At 43.1% G+C, this 20,942-nt stretch overlaps 1 protein-coding gene across 1 annotated transcript in view; it reads left to right on the top strand.

The window, feature by feature from the left end:
* The first annotated feature begins 5,328 nt into the window (after window positions 1-5,328).
* RFX8 (regulatory factor X8) overlaps window positions 5,329-20,942 on the top strand; it is a 29,429-nt gene continuing 13,815 nt past the window's right edge. The window contains 8 exon segments of the mRNA XM_055802009.1: window positions 5,329-5,378; window positions 9,306-9,429; window positions 12,172-12,233; window positions 13,701-13,787; window positions 17,746-17,813; window positions 19,372-19,430; window positions 20,430-20,564; window positions 20,643-20,720. Coding sequence (XP_055657984.1) covers window positions 5,329-5,378; window positions 9,306-9,429; window positions 12,172-12,233; window positions 13,701-13,787; window positions 17,746-17,813; window positions 19,372-19,430; window positions 20,430-20,564; window positions 20,643-20,720 — 663 coding nt within the window.

The raw sequence follows: 20,942 nt of genomic DNA, 5'->3' as shown, positions 1-20,942 counted from the left end.
CTAAACTAGGTTGCCAAGGATGTCTGGAGTTTGTCTAGTCCACCTCACTGCTCAAAGTGAGGTCCTGATGGATCTAAATAACTCAGATGGGTCCTGGGACTTTCAGGTTTTGTTAATCCAACAGTGGTTATGTGGTAATGCTTATTAAGTCTGTTAGAGTGTTTTTTCTCTCTCTCTTAAATGTATTGATAGTCTTAGATACAAGTATTAAAAGACAGTATCATTTACGTAACTATATGCAAGGCATACATTATGCTATATTCTGCTACATTTTCTAGTCTGAAGAATAAAACAAGATTTGTAAAAGAATAATAAGACTATAGGGCTTGCAACTATGACATCTGGAGAACAGTTATACAACCATATACAGTTTTAATCATATGACCTGACACTACATGCACACAATATTTCTTTGATGTGCCACTTTGGTCTAAGACACTCAAAAGGTGGGAAGATAAAACTACATCACTCATGTAATACATGCTTTACCTTCAAAGAACTATTGAGGCAGGATTTTTATTTGTTATAATAAAAGTCATTCTCAGAGGAGATTAACTGTTAACTGCATCATCATTTAATTATGTCAAACCTATTATGCTGAAGCTTTCAACAAACACTTTCAAGAAAATTATTGCTTAATCTAGCTATTTAAGTGAAACACTTTTACTTGTCATTTTTAATCAAAAAAAAATAAAAAAGCAAGCACCTCTTTTCACAGTCAAGTCTGTATTTATTCTGGTGGAGGAGGGAGATGTTTTCTCTCTTTTCAAAACTTCTGTAGCTGGGCTTTACCTTGAGTGTATTTCAAAGCTGCTCTTAATGCCATTCCTTCCTTCAAAACTAACTGATTCAAAGGGTAAACATTCCTGATGCACAAACACAGTGAGGGTCGTTTGCATGCAGCCTGCAAATCAGGCACAGGAGTTAATGTCAGCTGCTGTTTGATCCACTGGACTCTGAGATAGATCAAGTTTTTCTGTATGACTCACCGCTTCTTTTATTGTAAAGAAAAAAAATATTTTCTGTTCAAATTACTGTAACAGGCAAAACCAGCATCACTATTTCAGAGTCTATAGCACAGCCATTAGTAATACATTGTCCTATTGAACAGAAAGTTAACACCAGTATACCTCCAAGATGTAGAAAACAAAACAAAAAGCACAAACAAGGAACGAATGGGGGGAAGCACAATAAAATACCACTTAGACTTGGAGGAGCAAACTCAGCATCTTCTGCCAAGCAGAAATGAAGCAGCTGCTTTCTCCTGCAAGCATTACCTCAGCCACTTCTGGACAGACAGGCTTTCATCCATATCTCCATCTTCGTGAGTCACTGTATAAATTGGTTGGCTGCCCTGAGCGTGTCTAAAAAGGGAGAAATATAAAGAGCAGGTGCCATCAGCACATGGTGGAAACCACAGTCCTCAGCTCCACAGTCACCTTCCTGGAACATACAGGGAGCACAAAGGGCGACAAGCAGAGCCCTGTGGGAAGTGTTCATCAGAGTCCCTCAGGACCAGAGGGACAAGCTGCTCAGATAGACCCTGCTACCATTTGTGGCAGGACCAAAAGCAGTCAAAGAACATGGGGACACCTGGAAATGCTGTCATGGTACCCTCATTCTTCATCCTAGTTAAAAGGAGATCAGTAGCCTACACTGCCCTGGGCAACATCTAGGATTAATGTTGTACCAACAGAGACTGAAGTGCTTTAGTTATTGTGTGGAAGAGATTTCTACCCTGTCTCCCATCTCCCAAACACTCCAAAACCAGGTGATTTGAGATCGTGTGAGGACTGGAACAACTATCAGTGATTGTCCCCTACCTCAAGTCACCAGACCCTATGCCTTTCTAATGGCTTCACGCCTTTCAAGAGATCTTAATCGTGTAATGATTGCATTGTTTGAATCAGTTCATTCTAGTCTCGACACATCCCAATTTACATAGTATTTTGTGTTCCCAGCTCTGTCATTTAATGTTTAATGCCTTAATTCAGCCATCAATCCCCACTCTGCAAAACGATTCAGTTAAGTACATATTTAAAGTTAAGCGCGTTCTCAAACATTTTGCTGAAATGAAGCAGTCCTGCACACAGCCTGACATGCTTTGCCAAACTGGGTTTTCATGCACAGAAGAGTTCATTTGCCATAGGCACTTAGGAGAGAAGCCTTCTTCTTCCTCATGTGTATTCATGTTGAAGTGTGTGGCTTGTGAAGGACACAGAGTTTTCTATAACATCAAATCATTATATTCCAGGAGAAGGTGGTTGCAATCTTGTTTTGATGTTTGTGCTGCTCCAAATGCCATGACACAACCAGATACAATCTTCCGTATTTTCTGGATTCTGTCAAGTGATTTCTTGTAAACTGAAGTTTCAAAGATAGCTTTGACTCTGAAGATCTCTGTTCACAGTAAACTGGTCAGATTGAGGTAATGCCTGATCATTGACATTATTCAGATCTCAAAGGAAAAATAGGAGACCTTTGCACAGATGTAATTCCATCCCTGGTAGGTCAACAAGTAGAGATTTAAAAAAAAAACACCACCAAAACCCCCTAGCAAAATGTACTGATTAATTTCTCAAAGCAGGATATTTACCTTTGTCCACCAGGACTCCTACTCCAACACTGACCACATTCTTTTAACTTTTCATATTGAAAATCTGATAGCATGTTTCTCCGTGGCCTTGGTTTGGTGGGTGGTAGGGAGGGATTTGGGGTTTTGTTTTTACTTTTCAGCCTCTTTTACCCATTTCTTTCTGCATAAAAATGAACAAAATAAATACCATAAAGGCTTTCTCATCTCTAGGGGAACATACAATTTATTACAGTCACTGTAATTTTCATTGCTGCTGGTATTGGTGGAAGCAGTAATGGATTCACTTGCTGTAATGACTGCTTTATACATACTTCACCTTAAATGCTTAAAAATCTTATTTTAAATATTTTAAGTATTTGAGAGATATTAGCGCTTTATTGTTCCTTTACAAGACAGCTGTCACCAGCAGTAACTCTTACATGGTCTTTTTACCTCACAGGGTATCCAAATCTCACAAGGTATCCAAATCTTGTCTTGAATATGGGGGTGGGCTGGGGTGGGTGGCTGAGGGGAGACAGTAATCTGAAGGGGCAATTTTGTGCTAAAGACACTCATTGCAACATTTTGGAGATGCCTGTTACCTCAAAATTTAATTTAAATTTGTCCTAGTTATGGGTGGAAGTCAAAGGAAAGGAGCTTCTTTAGCATGTCCTTCAACCAGTTCAACCGTACTCCTAATCTGAGGTCAAAATCTTGCTCAGTGAAAGTGCATGTTCATTAAATACTCTTCCATTTTACTCAAGGAGGATATCCATGACAGTAATAAAGAGCTCTGCAACTTTCAGCTTATGCAAGAATAAAGACTTACTACAGCTTGACCTAGTGTACCTCCACCCAGTCCTATCTGACAGGATTAAATTGAAGAAGCAGGTTTCAGGTTTTCAATCAAATTCTACTAGCAGCCTAGTATTTAAAATCAGAATCCCCTTTCCTCCCACTCCTACCCAAAGGTATTAGATTGATTTGAAATGTTAAAGAGGCATTTTTGGAAAAATTGGAAAAACCCTAGTCAAACAATAGTAGTGTCAAGATTTGAAGAGCACACGGATCCATCTGTCTTATTATTGTGATCTGGAAATTGGGCAAGAGAAATTCCATGACCTAAAAGCCATGGACAGTAACCGGACAGTTTCTTTGCGCAGCATTTTCTTCCTGTTGTCAAAACCTTTCTGAGTATTAGGTGTTGTTCAGAGACTTTCTGATCTGTGTGATTGATCTGTCACCACAGAAACAGTCCATTTATCATTTTTCAGTTTTAGATAAGTTGTAAATGTTGGGCTTTTTTTTTTTTTCCTTCTAAAGGCATCTTTGGGCCTAGGCTGCTTCACAAACTTTGTGGAGTCTCAGATAGTCCCAAAAAAGTTGGTTGTTGGTCATAACTTTTGAGAACCATGACCAGGACTCAGAAGCACATGCAAACATGTAAGCAAGCCAGTTGTTGGAAACTGGAGATGAGGCTTCTTCTTCCTCAGGCACATTCAGTGGAAGGCACTGCAGTGACTGCGATGTGGACGTGCATGCCTGGATCAGCAGTGAGCGTCCCAGGCAGCATCTACTGCAAAACCCACCTCAGAAGCTCTGTGAGTACTTACACGGCAAAATCACACAAGTCCTACGGTTGCTGCAGTATCACTGCTGCTGGTTCTTACAACAGCTAGTTTAAAACACCTTGAGAAAACTTCCACGCTACAGTATTTGCAAGAGGGTTTGCTGTGTCAGCTGAACGTCCCACAGAGAAGCTCAGTAGACTGTGGACATACAAAATCAAGCTCAAGAACTGTAACTACCGAGGGAAGCTTCCACAACAGCTTATTAAGTACAATTATTGATGATAGGTTATTAAGGCCAATTATTGATTGTACTGGTTACAATGTGTACTCTAACCTGTGTTTTGGGCAGACATTGTTTTCAAGGCTTTGGTTTGGGAGCCTGTGAGTGAATATAGTGTCTTCCCATGGGGTTCTTAACACAGCACGAGGCTTTACAGATTAAAAGCGACCTGTATTATACATGACGTCTGCATGCACTGCTCCTCAAAAGTGAGCTATATTGAGGGACTAGAAAAGCAGCAACCTTCCACCACCATTTCCCCTTTCCTGTTCCCCTGGCACCCCACCTGCAGTATTGCTGTCTGCTGACACGGTTGGCTTTGGTCATCTTGTCCCGTCTGTGCCATAGGAGGGCTTTCAGCAGCTAATGACCATGAGGAAGCCACGGGAGTTCCTGAGCAGCTGAGCCCTGATGTAACCCAATGCCATCCACTAGGAAGCTTTTAGATGCTCCAGTCATATATAATTTATTTTCGCCAGTCATATGGCAGTAAAGCTCATTTTGCATAATGGATACTTGCAGTGGAAAAGTGCTTACAGGGTTTCAGTGGAGCAGACAGCCCTGTCATCCGCCTGAGAAATGAAGCAATTATGGGAGTTTACAGCATTCTTGTAGAAAACTCTGGAAATGGTGTTTCAAAGGCGTGCAAAACCCGCCGAGGCAGCACCGAAGCCGCCGCGCCGTGGCTCATTCACGCCTCGTTGCGGTACCCGTGCACCTGCAGGCTTACATTCGGCTCCTTTTCCCGCCCGTGCTCCCCAAGAACGCCCTGCGCGCCCCCGCCGCTCGGCTGCGCGCTCACGCGTGAGCGCGCAGGATCGGCGCCGCCGTGCGCCGCGCCCGTGCGGCGAGGAAGGGCCCCAGCGGCCGGTACCCAACGGGCCGGGCCGGCACCGGCCGCCATGGCGGAGGGAGGCCCCGACTGCCCCCCGTACCTCCCTGTCGTCCGCTGGTGCGTGCTGCCCTGTCCCCGCCGCCGGGACCGGTGGAGCGGGGCGGGCGGGGGGCGGCGCGGCTGGTGTCCCCCTGCGCGGGGGGGGCCCGCAGGTCCTGCCGTTGGGGCTCGCTGGGGGTGGGGGGGGGCGGGAGCAGGAGCGCCACTTGTAGCACTTGTCGTCGTTCCGTAGGACGACGGTCTGGCTGGCTGTAACGGCCGCAGAGTAAACGGTGCCGTGAAAGCAGGGAAGCTTCCCGGGAGTCCGCCTCCTGCCGCGGGTCTTACTGGTGTGGAGCTGGTTTGGCGCGGGGGGCGCGGGGTTTCGCCTCAGCCCCCCCACCCGTCGGGGCCCGGCCCCTGGGCTGCCGAGGCTGCGGGCAGCGGGCCAGCCTGACCCCGGCTGGACCACGGGTGGCTGGCCCGCTCCTACAGGCACCGCGGGCCACGCCGGCGTGCAGGGATGCCGAGTGGCCGGTGTCCTCCGTGGTGGTGTTTCCTCGAGGTGAGGGTAACGGTTCAGCTCCTCAGTGAGATACTTTCTGTGCTGGAGGAAGGTCGTCACCATCATCAGCACTGGTGAGGCCGTGTCCTGAATACTGCCTTCAGGTTTGGGCCCCTCACTGCAAGACAGACAGGGAGGTGCTGGAGCGTGTCCAGAGACGGGCAATGGAGCTGGTGAAGGGTCTGGAGAACAAGTCCTGTGAGGAGCAGCTGAGGGAACTGGGGGTGTTTAGCCTGGAGCAAAGGAGGCTCAGGGGGACCTTATCGCTCCCTACAGCTGCCTGAGAGGAGGCTGTGGGCAGGTGGGGGGCGGTCTCTTCTCCCAGGTAACAAGTGACAGGACAAGAGGAAACAGCCTCAGGTTGCTCCAGGGGAGGTTTAGATCGGATATTAGGAAAAATTTCTTCACTGAGAGGGTGGTCAAGTGTTGGAACAGGCTGCCCAGGGAGGTGGTGGAATCACCATCCCTGAAGGTGTTCAAAAAACATGTAGATGTGGTGCTTAGGGACATGGTTTAGTGGTGGACTTGGCAGTCCTGGGTTAACGGTTGGACTCCATGATCTTAAAGGTCTTTTCCAGCCTAAATGATTCTATGATTCCATGACCATTTTCCTGTGCTTTGGGAAGAGCATCATCTGCCATAGGGACAGCCAAAGAGAAACGGGTTACTTTCCTTCTTTCCCCAGGCACAGATGAGTCCAGCTAGTAAACAGTGTGGAAGCTTTGTGTGAAACAGTAACAACGCATACAAGCGAACTTTCAACTTGACAAGAAGTGTCAATCTTTTTATTCCCCCTCTCAGCGATACCTGAGCAGCGGGAGGTAGATCTGTGCTTTTGCTGTGATAGAAATACCCACTACTCCCATTTTAAAAGGACTGAGAGAAGATGCTCATCCAAGGTCATCCAACAAGTTTGAGACAGTGCATAAAACTGAATCATAAACAACCCCTGAAACAATAAGCATCAGTTTTCTCATCACAACAACCTTCTGAATCACCTTTTCATGTTCTGAAAATGTTTAAATACTCAGCTTCATTTTACAGTTTGTGCATTGACAATAGCAAACCAGATTTTGACCCAGAAATGGTTTAACAGCAGACTTGCAAAGCTGCGTAATGGCCTGGCTGCCAAGGGTTCACATGTAACAAACAGGTGGCAACCCCCCAAAATCTGGAGTCCACGTGAGGTCCTGGAGCCAACCAGATAATGAACCCCACAGAAAATGTGGATAGAAGGTAGTAAATGAAGGAGATCTTCATTTACATCTTCAAGGAGATTCCCCCCATGTGCTTTTTCTTTAAACTCCATCTTCCTCCCTTAGCACTCTTTCCTTTTGATTTTGTTGTCTTTATGAACAGTTTTGTTTTGATGCATGCCATAAACAAGTTTTGAGAACTTCAGGGCTAATAGGCAAGAAGATGAGCACTGTGCTCTTTTCTGTGTGGATTTTTTTTTCCTGATAGACAGTATTTTTTTATTATGTGTCAGTGCTAAGAATGTGTTTGATTTGTTATTTGAAAAAGGCTGGCAGTTTAACAGATGCTAAATTAACAAAATTAAATTCTCAAATATTTTGTCACTAAATAGTTAAATGATGAGGAAAAACTACTGGCAGAAACCAACTACTGAAGGATGAATTAATTTCTGCTGCGCTTCCAGTGATTCTTGTGGTGTTATATTAAGGATGAATTCGGACTTCAGTTTAATCTCCTCTGGGGCTTTGAGATGGTTGCTCTGGAGGAAACAAGCATTTCTGCCTGCTGTGATGCTCAGCTGAGTCAGGACTCTTATCTAGAATAAATTTCATTTACCTTTCAACCCCAAGATGGGAAATACCCCGTTAGCAGAGCAGCTCCCCTACCGCTGGTGCAGGTTCCTGCTCACGTCTAGCCGTGAAGCCGTGGCTGTCGGGTGGTGGGGTCAGAGGTGGCCGGGATCTGGCAGGGAGCCCAGCACAGCTCAGCACTGGCGCTTGACTCTTGGGCTGGTGGCTAAGACGATGGGCTCGGAGGGGGTAAAAGCGAAGCATTCGGGGGCCTTTTGCTACGGAAAGGGAAAGCTGGGGGAGGCAGTCAGACTTCTTCCCTGGATAAGAGGGAGGAGGCATGAATAAAAGGTGAGGTAGACGTCGTCAGGCTGCACAGCGATCATCTTGCTCAGTCTGTCCTAGCAATCCATTTTGCTGAAGACCTTATCCATTACCTACTGCCAATACAGCTAATATAGAAAGATAAACACTGGGTTGCCTGAAATCAGGCTACTACAAAAAGAGAGGATGCTGATCTAAAATCCAACTTGCTTATCTCACCTGGTGATTATGAAGTGTGCTTTCCCAGCCAACTCGATTATCAGTAAAGACACAGTGAGTAACTGGCACTGTGCTGCACTAGCGTTCAGCTGATAAATTAATTAAATATGCATAAATAATTTGGTATAACAGAAGCAGAGTCAGAGTAAGAAAACACTGTCATACAATCAGTGTGTCATGCTTTGAAAATTAATCTCTCTGCTTCTTTGCTCCAGCTTTGCTCCTGTATTTGTACTGCAGGAGGCTGTTATCTTTTGACATCGAAACCATTCATGTTATCTCATAATTAAAGGTCTTTTTTGGGGGGGTGAAGGTAATACCTTAGGCTAATAAGTAGCTAAATTTATGTCTACCTCACTGTATTCACACAAGTAGTTGCATTTACTTGGCTACAGCCATTCTGATAAGTAGGATGAGTAAGGGATTTAGGCAAAGGATGAGTGTTTAAACAACTGAACCAGTTTCAGTCCTGGCAGTTCTGTTACATAGTTACCATAAATTAAAACTGTTCTCTTATTAAACTTGTGCTAAAATCAGTGAAGTTATATGAAAACAGAATTTGGTCCTTCATAGTTTGTGCACCCTCTGTCCCAAAACAGCACATTATACATTTTAGATGGAAATATATATGATATATTATTTTATATATATTATTATCTTTGGTATAGTGGAAACCTTTCTAATTAGAAGATCAAAGTCACATCCTTTGATGCAACAACAGTTATCATATGAGAGATGCTAATACTGTCTGTATTGCTGTTAATGTGATACTGGTATTTGTAAGTTGTAATTTTTTAGTAAAAATGACGTTACCTAGTTTTAGCAGAGTCTCATATGACCTCTCTTACAGTTTGGAAGCAAGAAAAGTAGAACTTTAAAAGTTGAAAACAAACACAGAATGTGTGTGTGTGTATCTGTGTATATAAAAATGGTTCAGTTTATTTCCCTGCCCGCCACCCCCCGCCACCCCCGAATACAGAGTAACATAAAATCAGTAGCTCTCTTTTTGATTCAATGCTCCTGTAAAATCAGAGTAACTATTACATGGTCACAGTAAATCTGATGAGCTATTAAAATCACAAGCTAACAATCCTTCCTTCTCATGCCAACGTTTGTGTTTTTGTTTTAAAGGGTAGCTGATAATTTCTGTGTGAGTGAAGGATGCACTGTTCCCCATCGGCTAGTATATGAATTATATCTGGAAAGCTGCAGTCCAGATTCCAAGTACCAAGTAAATTCAGCCACCTTTGGAAAGGTAGAGTAGAGAGGATGTATAACATATGAAGCAGAGATACCTAAATAGAAACTATGATGATCAAATATACACATTGAATATTAAAAGAGATTAAATAACAGTGAAGAATGAATATGTAATGTATTATGCTTGTGTGTTTTCTAATGTATTTCTGGTAAGACCTCATGTAGTCACAGTTATACTAGAGAAAAGAGTATTGTCTCTGACGGAGTTTATTTTCAGGGAACTGGTGTATGTTACGCCAGCAAAGATTTCTTTTGCCAATGTATTTTAGCAAGCTTTACCAGGGTAAACAGCACAAACTTAATAGACTTGTCCTGAGGACCTCATTTTTCTGTTTTTGAAAGACCCCTTTGTTGTTACATAATTTTATACTTTCCTTTTTAAGTATACTTGGGGAGATTTTGCTCCAAACGCACCCTAAAAAAGTTGTTACAGAATCATCCAAGCAAAACAAATGCAGATGTAAAACCCAATCTCCTTTGAACAGTTCCACACTTCTGATACATGGAGGTTGATACAACCCACAGAGCAATTACCACTTAGAAATCCCAATTGCAACAAACACTCATAGATATTCAACTTTATTTAATAAATTAAGGAAGATAGAATGCCTTGTGATTATTTGTTGCACAAGACTTTTTGGTCAGGATTTCCTGGTTTTACTGCTATTGTCCTCCTATTACTGCCCATGGTAAGACCTGCTATAAATTGTTTTAACACAAAACCAAAATAATTTCAGTAAAGGTTGTACCGGAAATCAATTTCATTTCTGTGGATAACCTCATTTTAGGAATCATTTATCTCAGTTCAGTTGCATCTAATTTTTTTACTAAGTTAAATCACTCTTACTTAAAATTGAGATTTGAGTAAGTGATCCAATGTGATTTATTACCATCGCTTAATGGATCACCACCCATGAACCGAGCCCATGGGTAGGGTTTGCTTGGCTCAATGTAGATGTCTGCCATGAAGCTAGTCACTTTAAAATCTTTTGGTAGCCAATGGACATAAATAAGTAGTTGCATATGATTCCTCTCACGCTAAATCAGTCATCTTAGGCAGCTCAGATAAAACGTGCCTCAGAAGTGCCTGTTTTTCTCCCTTGACTACAGAGTCTGCTGTGACTAGCTTAGACATCCCTACATTGTAGCCACATAGGTAAGATTAATTCCATCCTGTCTGTACACTTCCAGGTGCTCCAGCATGACCAAGTTACCACCTGTAAGCTAAGCCTTCTTGTGGTTTAAATTAATGCATTTTACTTTTAAGTTGGGACATGCATAGATGAAGCATGGGTCTGGTCACGCAGAAGAGCTTAGCTGATGAGCCATAGCTGCTATAGGTTGGTGCTTGCAACTGTTTGCTCACAGCCTTAACCAACTCAGTGCACTGCTGTGCAAGTTAACCCATCCCAAGTGAGTGAGCTGGGGTGCAGCTCCCCAGCGGCTGGAAATTGTCTGTCCTTCTGCAACAGGAGGTGGGACCACACAGCAAGAGGCTGCAGAGGGCAGGACCTGCAGCAACCCTGCTTTAAACTAAAGGTGCACATGTAATCAGTTACCACAGCCTAGCTAATGGGCGGAGCTGTTAATAATTCATCAAGCTGTAGTAACCTGACTGCATTACATGCATGTAGGCTGTAAGGACTTTTGCAGTCGAGCCCTGTGTGAATCAAACTGTGGTGACTTAAGACACTACTAACCTCATCTGCCCTACCCAAATGCACCACTGTCTCTGTAGAAGAGGCAGCGGGCACAAGTATGTGTCTCAAGCCACAGACGCTCCAGTTTTATAGGCTGCCCTTTTAGGAAAATGATATTATGCTGAAATACCAGCTTGAGAAAGGGAACACTTGGGGTGGGTGCATGCAGAAATGTGCAAAGAACAGGACAGCTCCCACACCATTAAAACTGGAGGTGCATGTTGATGTGAGTTGGGGAAATTTGTCCTTCAGCAGGCCTTTGCACCAGCACAGTGCACTTTGCACAGAGTCCAAGCTGTGTGCTGCTGCGTGTACACTCTCCTCGCTAAGGCTGAGCACTCGGTCCTCTGTTCCTGCTATATAGGAAATGTTAGCTCCAGCTGTCCTGAGTTAGTCTCTGTCTTCACAGGACAGCTCATGCAGAATAATCATAGTGAAGTGGATTATTTTCCTGACAGTATCTTATTACCCTGTAGGGTCTAACCTTGACGGATGCTGCGTGACCTCAGTTCACACTTACCACTGCGGTGGTCAAAAGGTTGCTTTGCAGCTTGATGGTTCACGTCCTTTTGAAACAGATAAGCCAGGCCCTATCTTGCAAGTCCTCCTTGCAAGAGCGAGTGGGTAGGCAAAGTCCCTTGTGTGAGTAAGTCCTACTCAAATGAGTAAGGCTTGCAGGTTTGGCAGAGTAGTGGAGAATCACAGCATCTTCGAGTTCCCCTAGCTGATATACCCCCCCTGAGTGTGGGTGGTCTCCTGGTGTGTGCACTGTGTCTCCGTGCAAGGTAAAACAGACTAGCCTAAAAAATTTCCCACCTGAGGGAGGTAATCTCTTAAATTACTCAGCTTTTGATCCACAAAAGCTTGATTGAGTTCAGTTCAACTGTTACCATTTCAGAGGTGTGTTATGAACGGGGTATTAGCCTGCAAATGATGGAAAGAAGAAGTGATTAAGGAGAAAAAAATGTAACAGATATGTTTTTGCATTTTAGAATGAATTTGCCAAGTACCTCTAATTTTCCGTTTGTTTTTTTCAGCTTATTCGGTTAGTTTTCCCAGGCCTGAGGTCAAAAAGGCTGGGCCCAAGAGGGAGTACCAGGTATTGGTTTTGCATCCTTTGTTTAAAATTGTTTAAAAATGTTAGGTTTAACTGTTCCAATAACATTTTTAAATGGCTGAATTTTCAGCTCCAGCACTGTAATATAGCAGCTGAATTGTTGGCTGCAAGTCTGTTAATACCTCACAAGATCCAGAGTGATTCATGATGTCACCAAGTATATTAAAATAGAGTTAATTCATGAAAATCACCACATCAGAGCTGCTTTGACAGGGCATGAATTCCAGGTGAGACTGTTTTTTTAAAAATTAGCTCTCCAGTTTGCATTGGCTATTACAGCATGCCTTGCATGAGGCATCTGCCCGACATCACAACCTTACTCAGAGCTTTTGAGCCACTGGGTCAGGAAAGCCCAGCTCTGGGATGTACAGGGTTGGGAGCCGTGATTAATGTCTGTGTTGTGCTTTTCATCCTTGCACATATCCGTGGAGTGACCCAGCATGTCCTGGTGGTCAACGGAAGTGTTGTAAACAGTTTAAAACCATTTAAAATCAGACCACCTCAGGTCCTACTCCTGTGTGGCCTTTCATTTCCCTTCCCTCTCTTCTAGAGCACAGAGTTCAATGCTTTGTCATTGATTCCTATGTCCAAACTTACAGTCACATGCTGAACATCCAGACTGGAAAAAGGGATATTTTAAGGGCAGAGACTGCCACTACACAAATAATTTTACAAGCGTTTTGAGTAGCTGTCAAGTACTGGCTTTGGGAATGACATGCCCTTACTTGATCTGCGACTTTTCTCCACTAGTCTGGACTTGCTATCAGCTTGATCAAGCAAGATCCTTTATTTTGGGAGTGCCTCACCACAGACACTCCCAAGCTTCTCCTCATAGCTGGCAGGATTTGGGATGGTGTGTGATACCCCCCAGTCTCCATGCTCTCTCTTCAGAAGGTTACCCACTGCTGGCTGCTGGTGGCCCAAAACCACAGCACTGCTCCCCTGGCTTCCCAGGGACCCAGCCTGGGAAGAGCCAGCTGGTAGGACCTCAGTAGCAGGGAAGGCAACTCCACTGCTCACCGAGGTCAGAATAAACCTTAGAGAAGGTCTGGAGTTTAGCTTGCCATGACCACTCACTGATGGGCCATCCAGTCCCTTCAACTTCTACGAGATACAGGGAACACTGTCAGCTAAGACTCTGGTCCCTGACTTTGCTGACTGCTAATCCATTGCACCCCATTTAGTGGCTTCAGTTTTTTCATTTACAAGAGGGTATTATTCCAGGGCAAAACCTGTTCAAAACAGTTTGTAAAGAGTTTGTACAATTATCTTCTGTTGGGGAAAATTAACTCTCAGCAGAATTTAAAAAACAAATGTAGCTTTATTTACTTGGTCTCTTCTTGTTTAAATGGAATGACCATCTGCTTTCAGAGGAGGAATATGAAATATTTGCTGACTTGTTGAAAATCATATGGTTGTCAGTTCATCATTTTTCTGTTTTTTGTCTAGGTATCATTATATTGGAATAACTATCAAGAAGAACTCTTCCTTTTATGCACGTTATTGCTGTCTTCTGTATGAAAATAATGACCACAGGTTCGTTTTTTAAAATGGTTCAGTTTTTAAAATGTTTTAATCATAAAATGTCACATGACAGTCTATATATTGTCTGTACGTCAAAGTCTGTAATTCATCTGTTGAACATTGACAACAGTATTATATTTTTATTATTATTATACACACTATAAAAGTGCTGTGCCATTAAGTGCTGTGCCCTTATTCAGAAGCTCCATTTTGAAAATATGCTCTGCCTAATCAGACTTCCTTGAGTTGGACATGTTAGCCTTGTAGATCTCAAGAGCAGCAGCTCATGCTAAAAGAACAGCTTAATATATTGAGACTCTAAATGGGAGCTCCAAAAACCCATTGAAATCGCTTCATGACATTGTAGCACCTTCCTTACTAAAACAGTAGGCTGAAGAAACATGTATTAAAGTATAAATGGCTGCACTCTTTTGAAGTCCTACATGCAATCATGTTATCTGGGGGTTTCTTACTACCTGAAACAATGAAGCATATTACTTTCAAAATACTGCCTTCGCTTTGGTTTAAAATTTCAGATTTTAAAATCACCTCTTGTAAGGGAACAATAAGAAAATTTATAAGAAGGGTATAGATTGATTGCAAAAATTAAAAGTCTAAAAATAACATGAATGCAAGATACTTTGGCAGACTAAAGTGTAGACGTGAGCATGGTCCAGTTGTGGGCAGGTGAGGAAGAGTTCTCACAGTTAAGCTCATGGTTGAGATAAACAAACCACAGGCTTGTGTTTCTCCACAGAAAAAAAGGAAGGGAAATGCTGCCATCCCTAACAGTTTTACACTCCTTTTAAATGCACAGGAGAGGAAAAATAGGTGCAGCCTATGCCTTGGACTTTGGGGACCAGGCTCGTTTCCTCACTCTCATACAGACTTATACATTACTTTAATGTGTATGTGGATAAATTCTGTACCGTGGTTTCCATTCTTTAATATGGAGATACAACATTTTTCTCTAGCATGAATATTAGAGGGATACAAGTCAGCCTATTAAGCACCCAGATATTCTGGTGATGATGAAACAGTTCCAGCATTTGTGATATTTTATATTAGTTACTTAATTGAGTGCATGCTCTGCAAAAGCATGGAAAAATTATACCCATAGGTTTGTTGCCTTTCTCCACGGGTGTTAGAGTAATGTTACAGAAGTGCATAGTGTGACATCAGTAAAGAATGGGACACGGCAGAGGATCAGGTTCTGCAGATGATCAAGTGGCAGTTGGTTGTTGTGAGACCAAACAAATTATTCATAGGTAACTTGAGGCTTATTTCCCATGGGACCCTTATTGGAGTGGTATCCCTCACTACCCATCACCCAGTAAAACCAGAACAGGCCTAAAATTTGACATCTGTAATGAGGAAAGGTCTTGGCCTCTGTTCAAGGAACATTGCAAATCTCTGGCTGAGTCTCTGCTGGTCTTTCTTCTTCAGGGAAAGAAAGGTGGTTCCCCACAACGTCACTTGGAAACAGCAATCTTGTTGGGCACAGTTAGAGAGGTGCAAGTTCTGGTTGTGGAGGAGATGAGAGAGAGAACAGAAAAATTTGAATTGTTGCTCTTTTTCCTCCCAGTGTAGAAACATGAGGAAAAATTACAAAATGTAGGAGGAACCAAAGAAGCAATGTTGGCGCAGCCCAGGCCAGGTGGAGAAACAAGGACTTTAGCCACTGGTGGGAGCGTGAAGCACCATGTATGCCAGCAGAGCTTTTGTCCTTGTCCCTCCTCATGGAAACGAGCCATGTTCTTTGATGGGCTGGGGAACATGCTATAGCCCATGAGTAATTGTAGGGGAGCCACTGCACTGGCTGCAGACCTCCCTCTCCTTCTCCACCAGCTGCCAGAGGTGCCTGCCTGGACACTTACTCCTAAAAAAAACTACTTATGATTTGGTCAAACAAAGGAAAATGAGGTGTATTCCAGGGAAAGGGCTGACATCAACCAGCCATTTAGTGATCTTTACATAGTCCCTTGGGATAACTTTTCAGATCTAAAAAATATATAAAAAGATGAGATCATGTTCAAACAAAGAACATCTTACTAGTTGCAATAGAAAAGTCTCTTAACTACAAAATTACCTTGTCTGATGCTTCCTTCATTTAAGATGGTTATAAGAAGTCACTAAGCTGTTGTGTGAAGCCAGACAGCTGAAATCAGAACAGCTTCCAGTCCAAATGCAGCCACACAGCCCTGTCCCAAGCCAACGTGCAGGCCTGCAACACCTGGGCAAGTGGGTGTCACAATTACTTCTTAGTGTCTGATAAAGGACAGCAGGAAAAGAAAGGAGGGAAAGCAGTAAAAAATCACAAAACACAGCCAGAGAAGCACAAGCAGCACAACTCCAAAACAAATAATTAGGTCACATAGCAAATAAGCAGTACCTTCAACCAAATAAGTCAGTTTATTTTCATCTGTATTGAGCTTTGTACATTCTTTGCAAATAAACAAGAACATGTATAGGAAATACCTGACCTTTACTGTCCTCTCAGTAGGGTTCAGTACGTTTTGAAATCAGAATTAATTTTTCATGATCCAATGAAGTTCATAAATCTTAACAATGGCAAAATCTAGACTTTTTTTTTTTCAATTAGGAAATGGAAATTTAGAAAAAGAGTAGTGAAAACTTGAAGACTTTTCTACCTGCAAGAACAAATTTTGTGGGTTTTTTTGTTCTTGCAGAGGTAATCATGTAATTGCAGCAGGGGTATTTGACCTATAACATCTCAATTTTTGAGAGTGTGTTGGTGTGGAAATTTCCAAATTATAGTGAAGAAGATTTTTAATACGCCATTTCAGTGCAGTCCAAATGCAGGTCCAGACCTTGCTAATGGGATATACTTCTCTGGCTCGTTGCCATTTCCTTCTGGCAGAGACAGGGGATGTCTGTTTGAGTGTGTTGTTGTGTCCTAAATAACTGTTGCTCCCTCCCATGCCTGAATAGAGTCCAACACGTCAATGCTTTTTCTGTTGAACCTTCCTGAGGGGAAGGTAGAGCTGGAAGCCCACCTGAGAGACCAAGGCATCCACCCAGCCTGCAGGTCTGTGAAAAAAGGGACGGTTTCAAAACTATGGTCCACTCTTTCTATTTATGGAAAATAATATTTCTGGGCCATATTGAGATAGTTGTCAATGGACATGGTGCTGGTGGTGAGGAACTAGGCCTGTCAAGGATCTAGCAGGCTGGGAGCTGTGCTTGTTGACGTTATAGAAATGGCAGTGAGAAGGCATTTGCCTTCTCATAGGCTGCGTTGGAACGTGTTCACACAAGGAGCGATGAGGATGCTTTTACACAGCACCTGTAAGTTGGTTCATTTAGAAATCTTGGATTTTTTGAAGACATGTGTACCACAGCTCTGATGATGATGTGATGAAAGAAGTGATAATAAACACAACTGTCATCAATGAGGTCTCTAAATGTATTACAGAGATTTAAAGGAGCATGTTATTTACCGATTTGTGTTACAATAGGGGGCCCTCTAGGAATGGGAGCTTTGAGGACAAGTTCTCCCTAAAATGGTACTTGCTGTGGCTCAGAGTACAGCAGTGTTAAAAAGACGCCAGTGAATTTTGTTTTCGTAAGAGTTACTTTAGGATTCTTATAATAGGGAAGGTTTGGGCTTCTGACTTTCCAGTGAAGCAAACCCATGATTTTTTAATAAAAAAACCCTGATATGAATCTACCAAATTAGCTTTTCTAATCTCATTGTAATCTGACAGTCAACAGCATGCACATTCACCACCCTCCCTCTTTTCATTTTTCCTTTGTCCTTCCCGGCCGCCTCCTCTGTTAGTCTTTTTGTCATCCCCACCATTGTATTTCCCATTTTAGCTCTAGTTCCCACCCCATAGCATCATCCAAACTCTGCAAGCGATACAGTGAAACTCCTTGTGATTCTGCTGTCACCCATTTTCCCCTTCTCCCACCCACCTTCTCTTTTGTGTGTCCTGTCTTTACCCAGGTACTTGTCTGCAGGGGAAGCCAGCAGCTCTGCCTGCCAGCCCAGTACCTCTGCGGGCACCGGGTGAGTCCGAACCCCCTTTGCTAACAGCAGCAGCACACAGACGTTAGTTTTCTGTAGGTATTTGCACTAAATCAGCACTGAGCTCCTGAGTGCCTGCTGGGGCGCGGGACCCACGCAGCACCCCTTCTTGTACCTCACCATCCCCGTGGGGGGGAGCAGGGAGCCAGCCTGCCGCGGGAGCCAGCCCACTGGAGGAGAGCGATGCTGATACGTGTTGCCATAGTAGCAGCAGCAGAAGATACAGCTGGCCGCCTTCGTGGGGAAAGCAGGAGCTGGAAAATATTAATTTTGTTTCACAGGCTTTAGAAATCTGCAGGAAGGACCATTTGAAAGAAAATGAATTTATAATTTATGTTACGAAACATCTCTACTCACACATTCTTCCCTTTGTCCAGCCACTAACTCTAAAATACCTGCGAGAAAGAGTCAATAGCATCACCAAATGTACCCAACATGAATGTTGTGCCCTGTCGTGGGCAGCCAGTTTGGTTATTTCGCTGGAGCATCGCCTTCATGGCAGAGTGGTGGCAGAGGGAAAGGTAATTTTTCAGGTGACAAGGTTCAGTCCTGTGGGCAGCAGAGAAACCAGAGGAGGCATTTTCAGCGGCTTGAGTTTCCAGGCAGACAAGCTGTTACATTTTGCCCTCTGTCCCTTCAGGATGTATGGTGGTACCCTGGTTTATAATACATCACAGCAGTGAAACCCTGCAGCCAGGATCTGATTAGATAGTCTGAGTGTTGGCACTCACCAGTAGAAGCACATTTTCTACAAATCCCCTGCCTGCCGCCTTTCAAAACAGCCGAGTCCAAAAGGACCCTGGAGTTTGAAATGCCTTCACAGACAGTGAGCAGGTGTCAGCAGCAGATGGGGGCTTGACTGGAGGAATCCAGCTCTCACAGCATGTCCCTTTTACCAGCCACATCGCCTCTCCCTCCTGTAGGATTAGCCTCAGATACACAGGCAGGGAGAGAGGCAGGGGATGGTAAAGCAAGGAAGCAGCCTGTTGTGCCTGCACCCCTGGCTTCTCAGCCAAAAGCCAGTGGTCAAGCCTTTGCAGGTCCAGGGGAATTCTGACCACGGGGAACAGCACTGCAGGCTTGCAAAGTAAATGGGGGAAAGTCAGAAACAAAATGCCATCTAAACTGACAGAGGGTGCAAAAATGTAATTACTGTGAAATCAAAGCACAAGGATGATTATGCTTTCCTTATTTGCATGTTTATAATTATTAATATAATTCTAAACAAACTGCAACCACAAATACAAACCCACAATTTTTGTGCAAGAAGTTGGAAGGCATTGCACTGCTAAATGGCTGATACCTTGCCATCTTTATAATGAATGGTTCAGTTTTATCTTAAAATTAAGAAATTGGTCTTCAGACTTTTTAGAATATCACAGGGCTGCTGAATGACAGGAAAGAGAGCAGCATTTGTTTCCCAAACACAATGCTCCAACCTAGTGCACTCTATGCAGTTTGAGCTAATTTTCTTACTAAATACAGAATAAATTGGTGAGCTTTTAAAAGGTTTTTTTCTCTGTCATATATTTTACCACAATGGAAACGCCTGCAGTTATGGAGATGCAGCTGGTCGCAAGAGCAACAGCAAAAAAACCCGAACGGTGAGTTTCAGATACTTTAGGCTTATAGCAAAATGTCTATCTGTGTGTTTAATTATAACTGCTAATATATGTTCTGATGAAACTCACTTAACCCAGCATATTCTTCAAAATAATCTTTGTCTGCATAATCTCACTAAATGCTTACTTCCCCCTCTCCTATTTCACCTGGTAGCTAAATATTTTTGTTGTCTTAACGTCAGCTCAAATATATTTATCTGTGCTGAGAGGGGAAATTGTGGCTGACAGCTCGTGTTTTGGATATTAGGGGAGCTAGTGGGGCACAGCCTTCCTTGTCTGAGGCCCACTGCAACAGACCCTCACATCTTTCCAATGTGCTCAGGGTTTATTGGCACGTTAGGTGTTTAAATACTAGGAAATGATTAAGAAAAAAAGAGCACAACCCCTGCTCATGGAAAAGGGAGATGTGAGGCTGACCTGTGGCAGCTCTCACACAAGCGTGCTGTCACAGAATGGCTTGACACTAGGGCTGCTGGAAGTCAGCCAGCAGAGCAAGAGCAACAAAGTTATGTGGACCAAAGTAAGGAAAAAAGGGGAGACTGGATGTCTGTCTTATTTTTACAGAGCACTCAGGCGCAGTCATGAGTGCTCTGAAGTGGATATAATGACAGCTGATGAGAAATGTGCTGTCAGCCTGACAGCAGAGCCAGCTATCTGCAGCCTTATTTAGGTTACAACTGTGACATGAGTGCTATAGAAAATATATGTGGAAGATATGTATAGCATTAAATATTCACTGGTTTTGAAAAGAAATTCATGTACTGTTTGGGATTTAAATATTTAGTCAGCCATGCTTGTTTCTTTCATCCACCCCTACTTTCTAAAAAAAAAAAAAAGACAAGCAATCCTCTGAAGAAATACATCTTATTAAAAAATCATGTTATACAATTTCAAGGAAGTACTTAATACCTTTAACAGAACTGACAAGATAATTGTGATCTTTTTGTTGTTGTTGTTCAAAATAAATTATGATGCACTGAGAGCAAGAATTTGCACTGTTCTCCATCTGTCATTTATCTGAAGAGTAAACGGAAGAGATTTCAGTACCTGTGGGCTGAATTCAGCAGATCCTGTCTTAGGGAGCAAGACCTAGGGAAGACATACCCCTACGAAATGGTACGTTCAAGTATTCAGTCATGAAGCAAGTTAGCTCTTTGCCTGTGAGATCTTTTTGTACCTTCTCTTTGGTCACAGGTTGTACTGCTTGCCCATGAGTACTGCAGCCATTGCCAACATCTTTTACACATGGTGAGGAACAGCAAGTTCAACAAGGTATGCCTTTGCTTTAATAACATTCTGACGACAGCAAACGATAGTAAGGATAAAATTATTTCTGTTTAGCTTATTTACGTGATGGTTTGATCTAAGGTAGATGATCTTTTATAGAGAAAAGGCACATTCAGCCAAATCGTTTGGGAATTCTTCATTAACACATCATGCTCCAAGAATCTGAGTCTGTAGGCTTATCCTGAGTGCTCCTGGCACATCAACAGG

This window comes from Falco peregrinus, chromosome 4 (genome assembly GCF_023634155.1).
Source record: "Falco peregrinus isolate bFalPer1 chromosome 4, bFalPer1.pri, whole genome shotgun sequence".
In the NCBI taxonomy this organism is placed as follows: Eukaryota; Metazoa; Chordata; class Aves; order Falconiformes; family Falconidae; genus Falco; species Falco peregrinus.
Note: the sequence above shows the minus strand (reverse complement) of the source record. Positions and strands in the feature narration are given on the sequence as shown.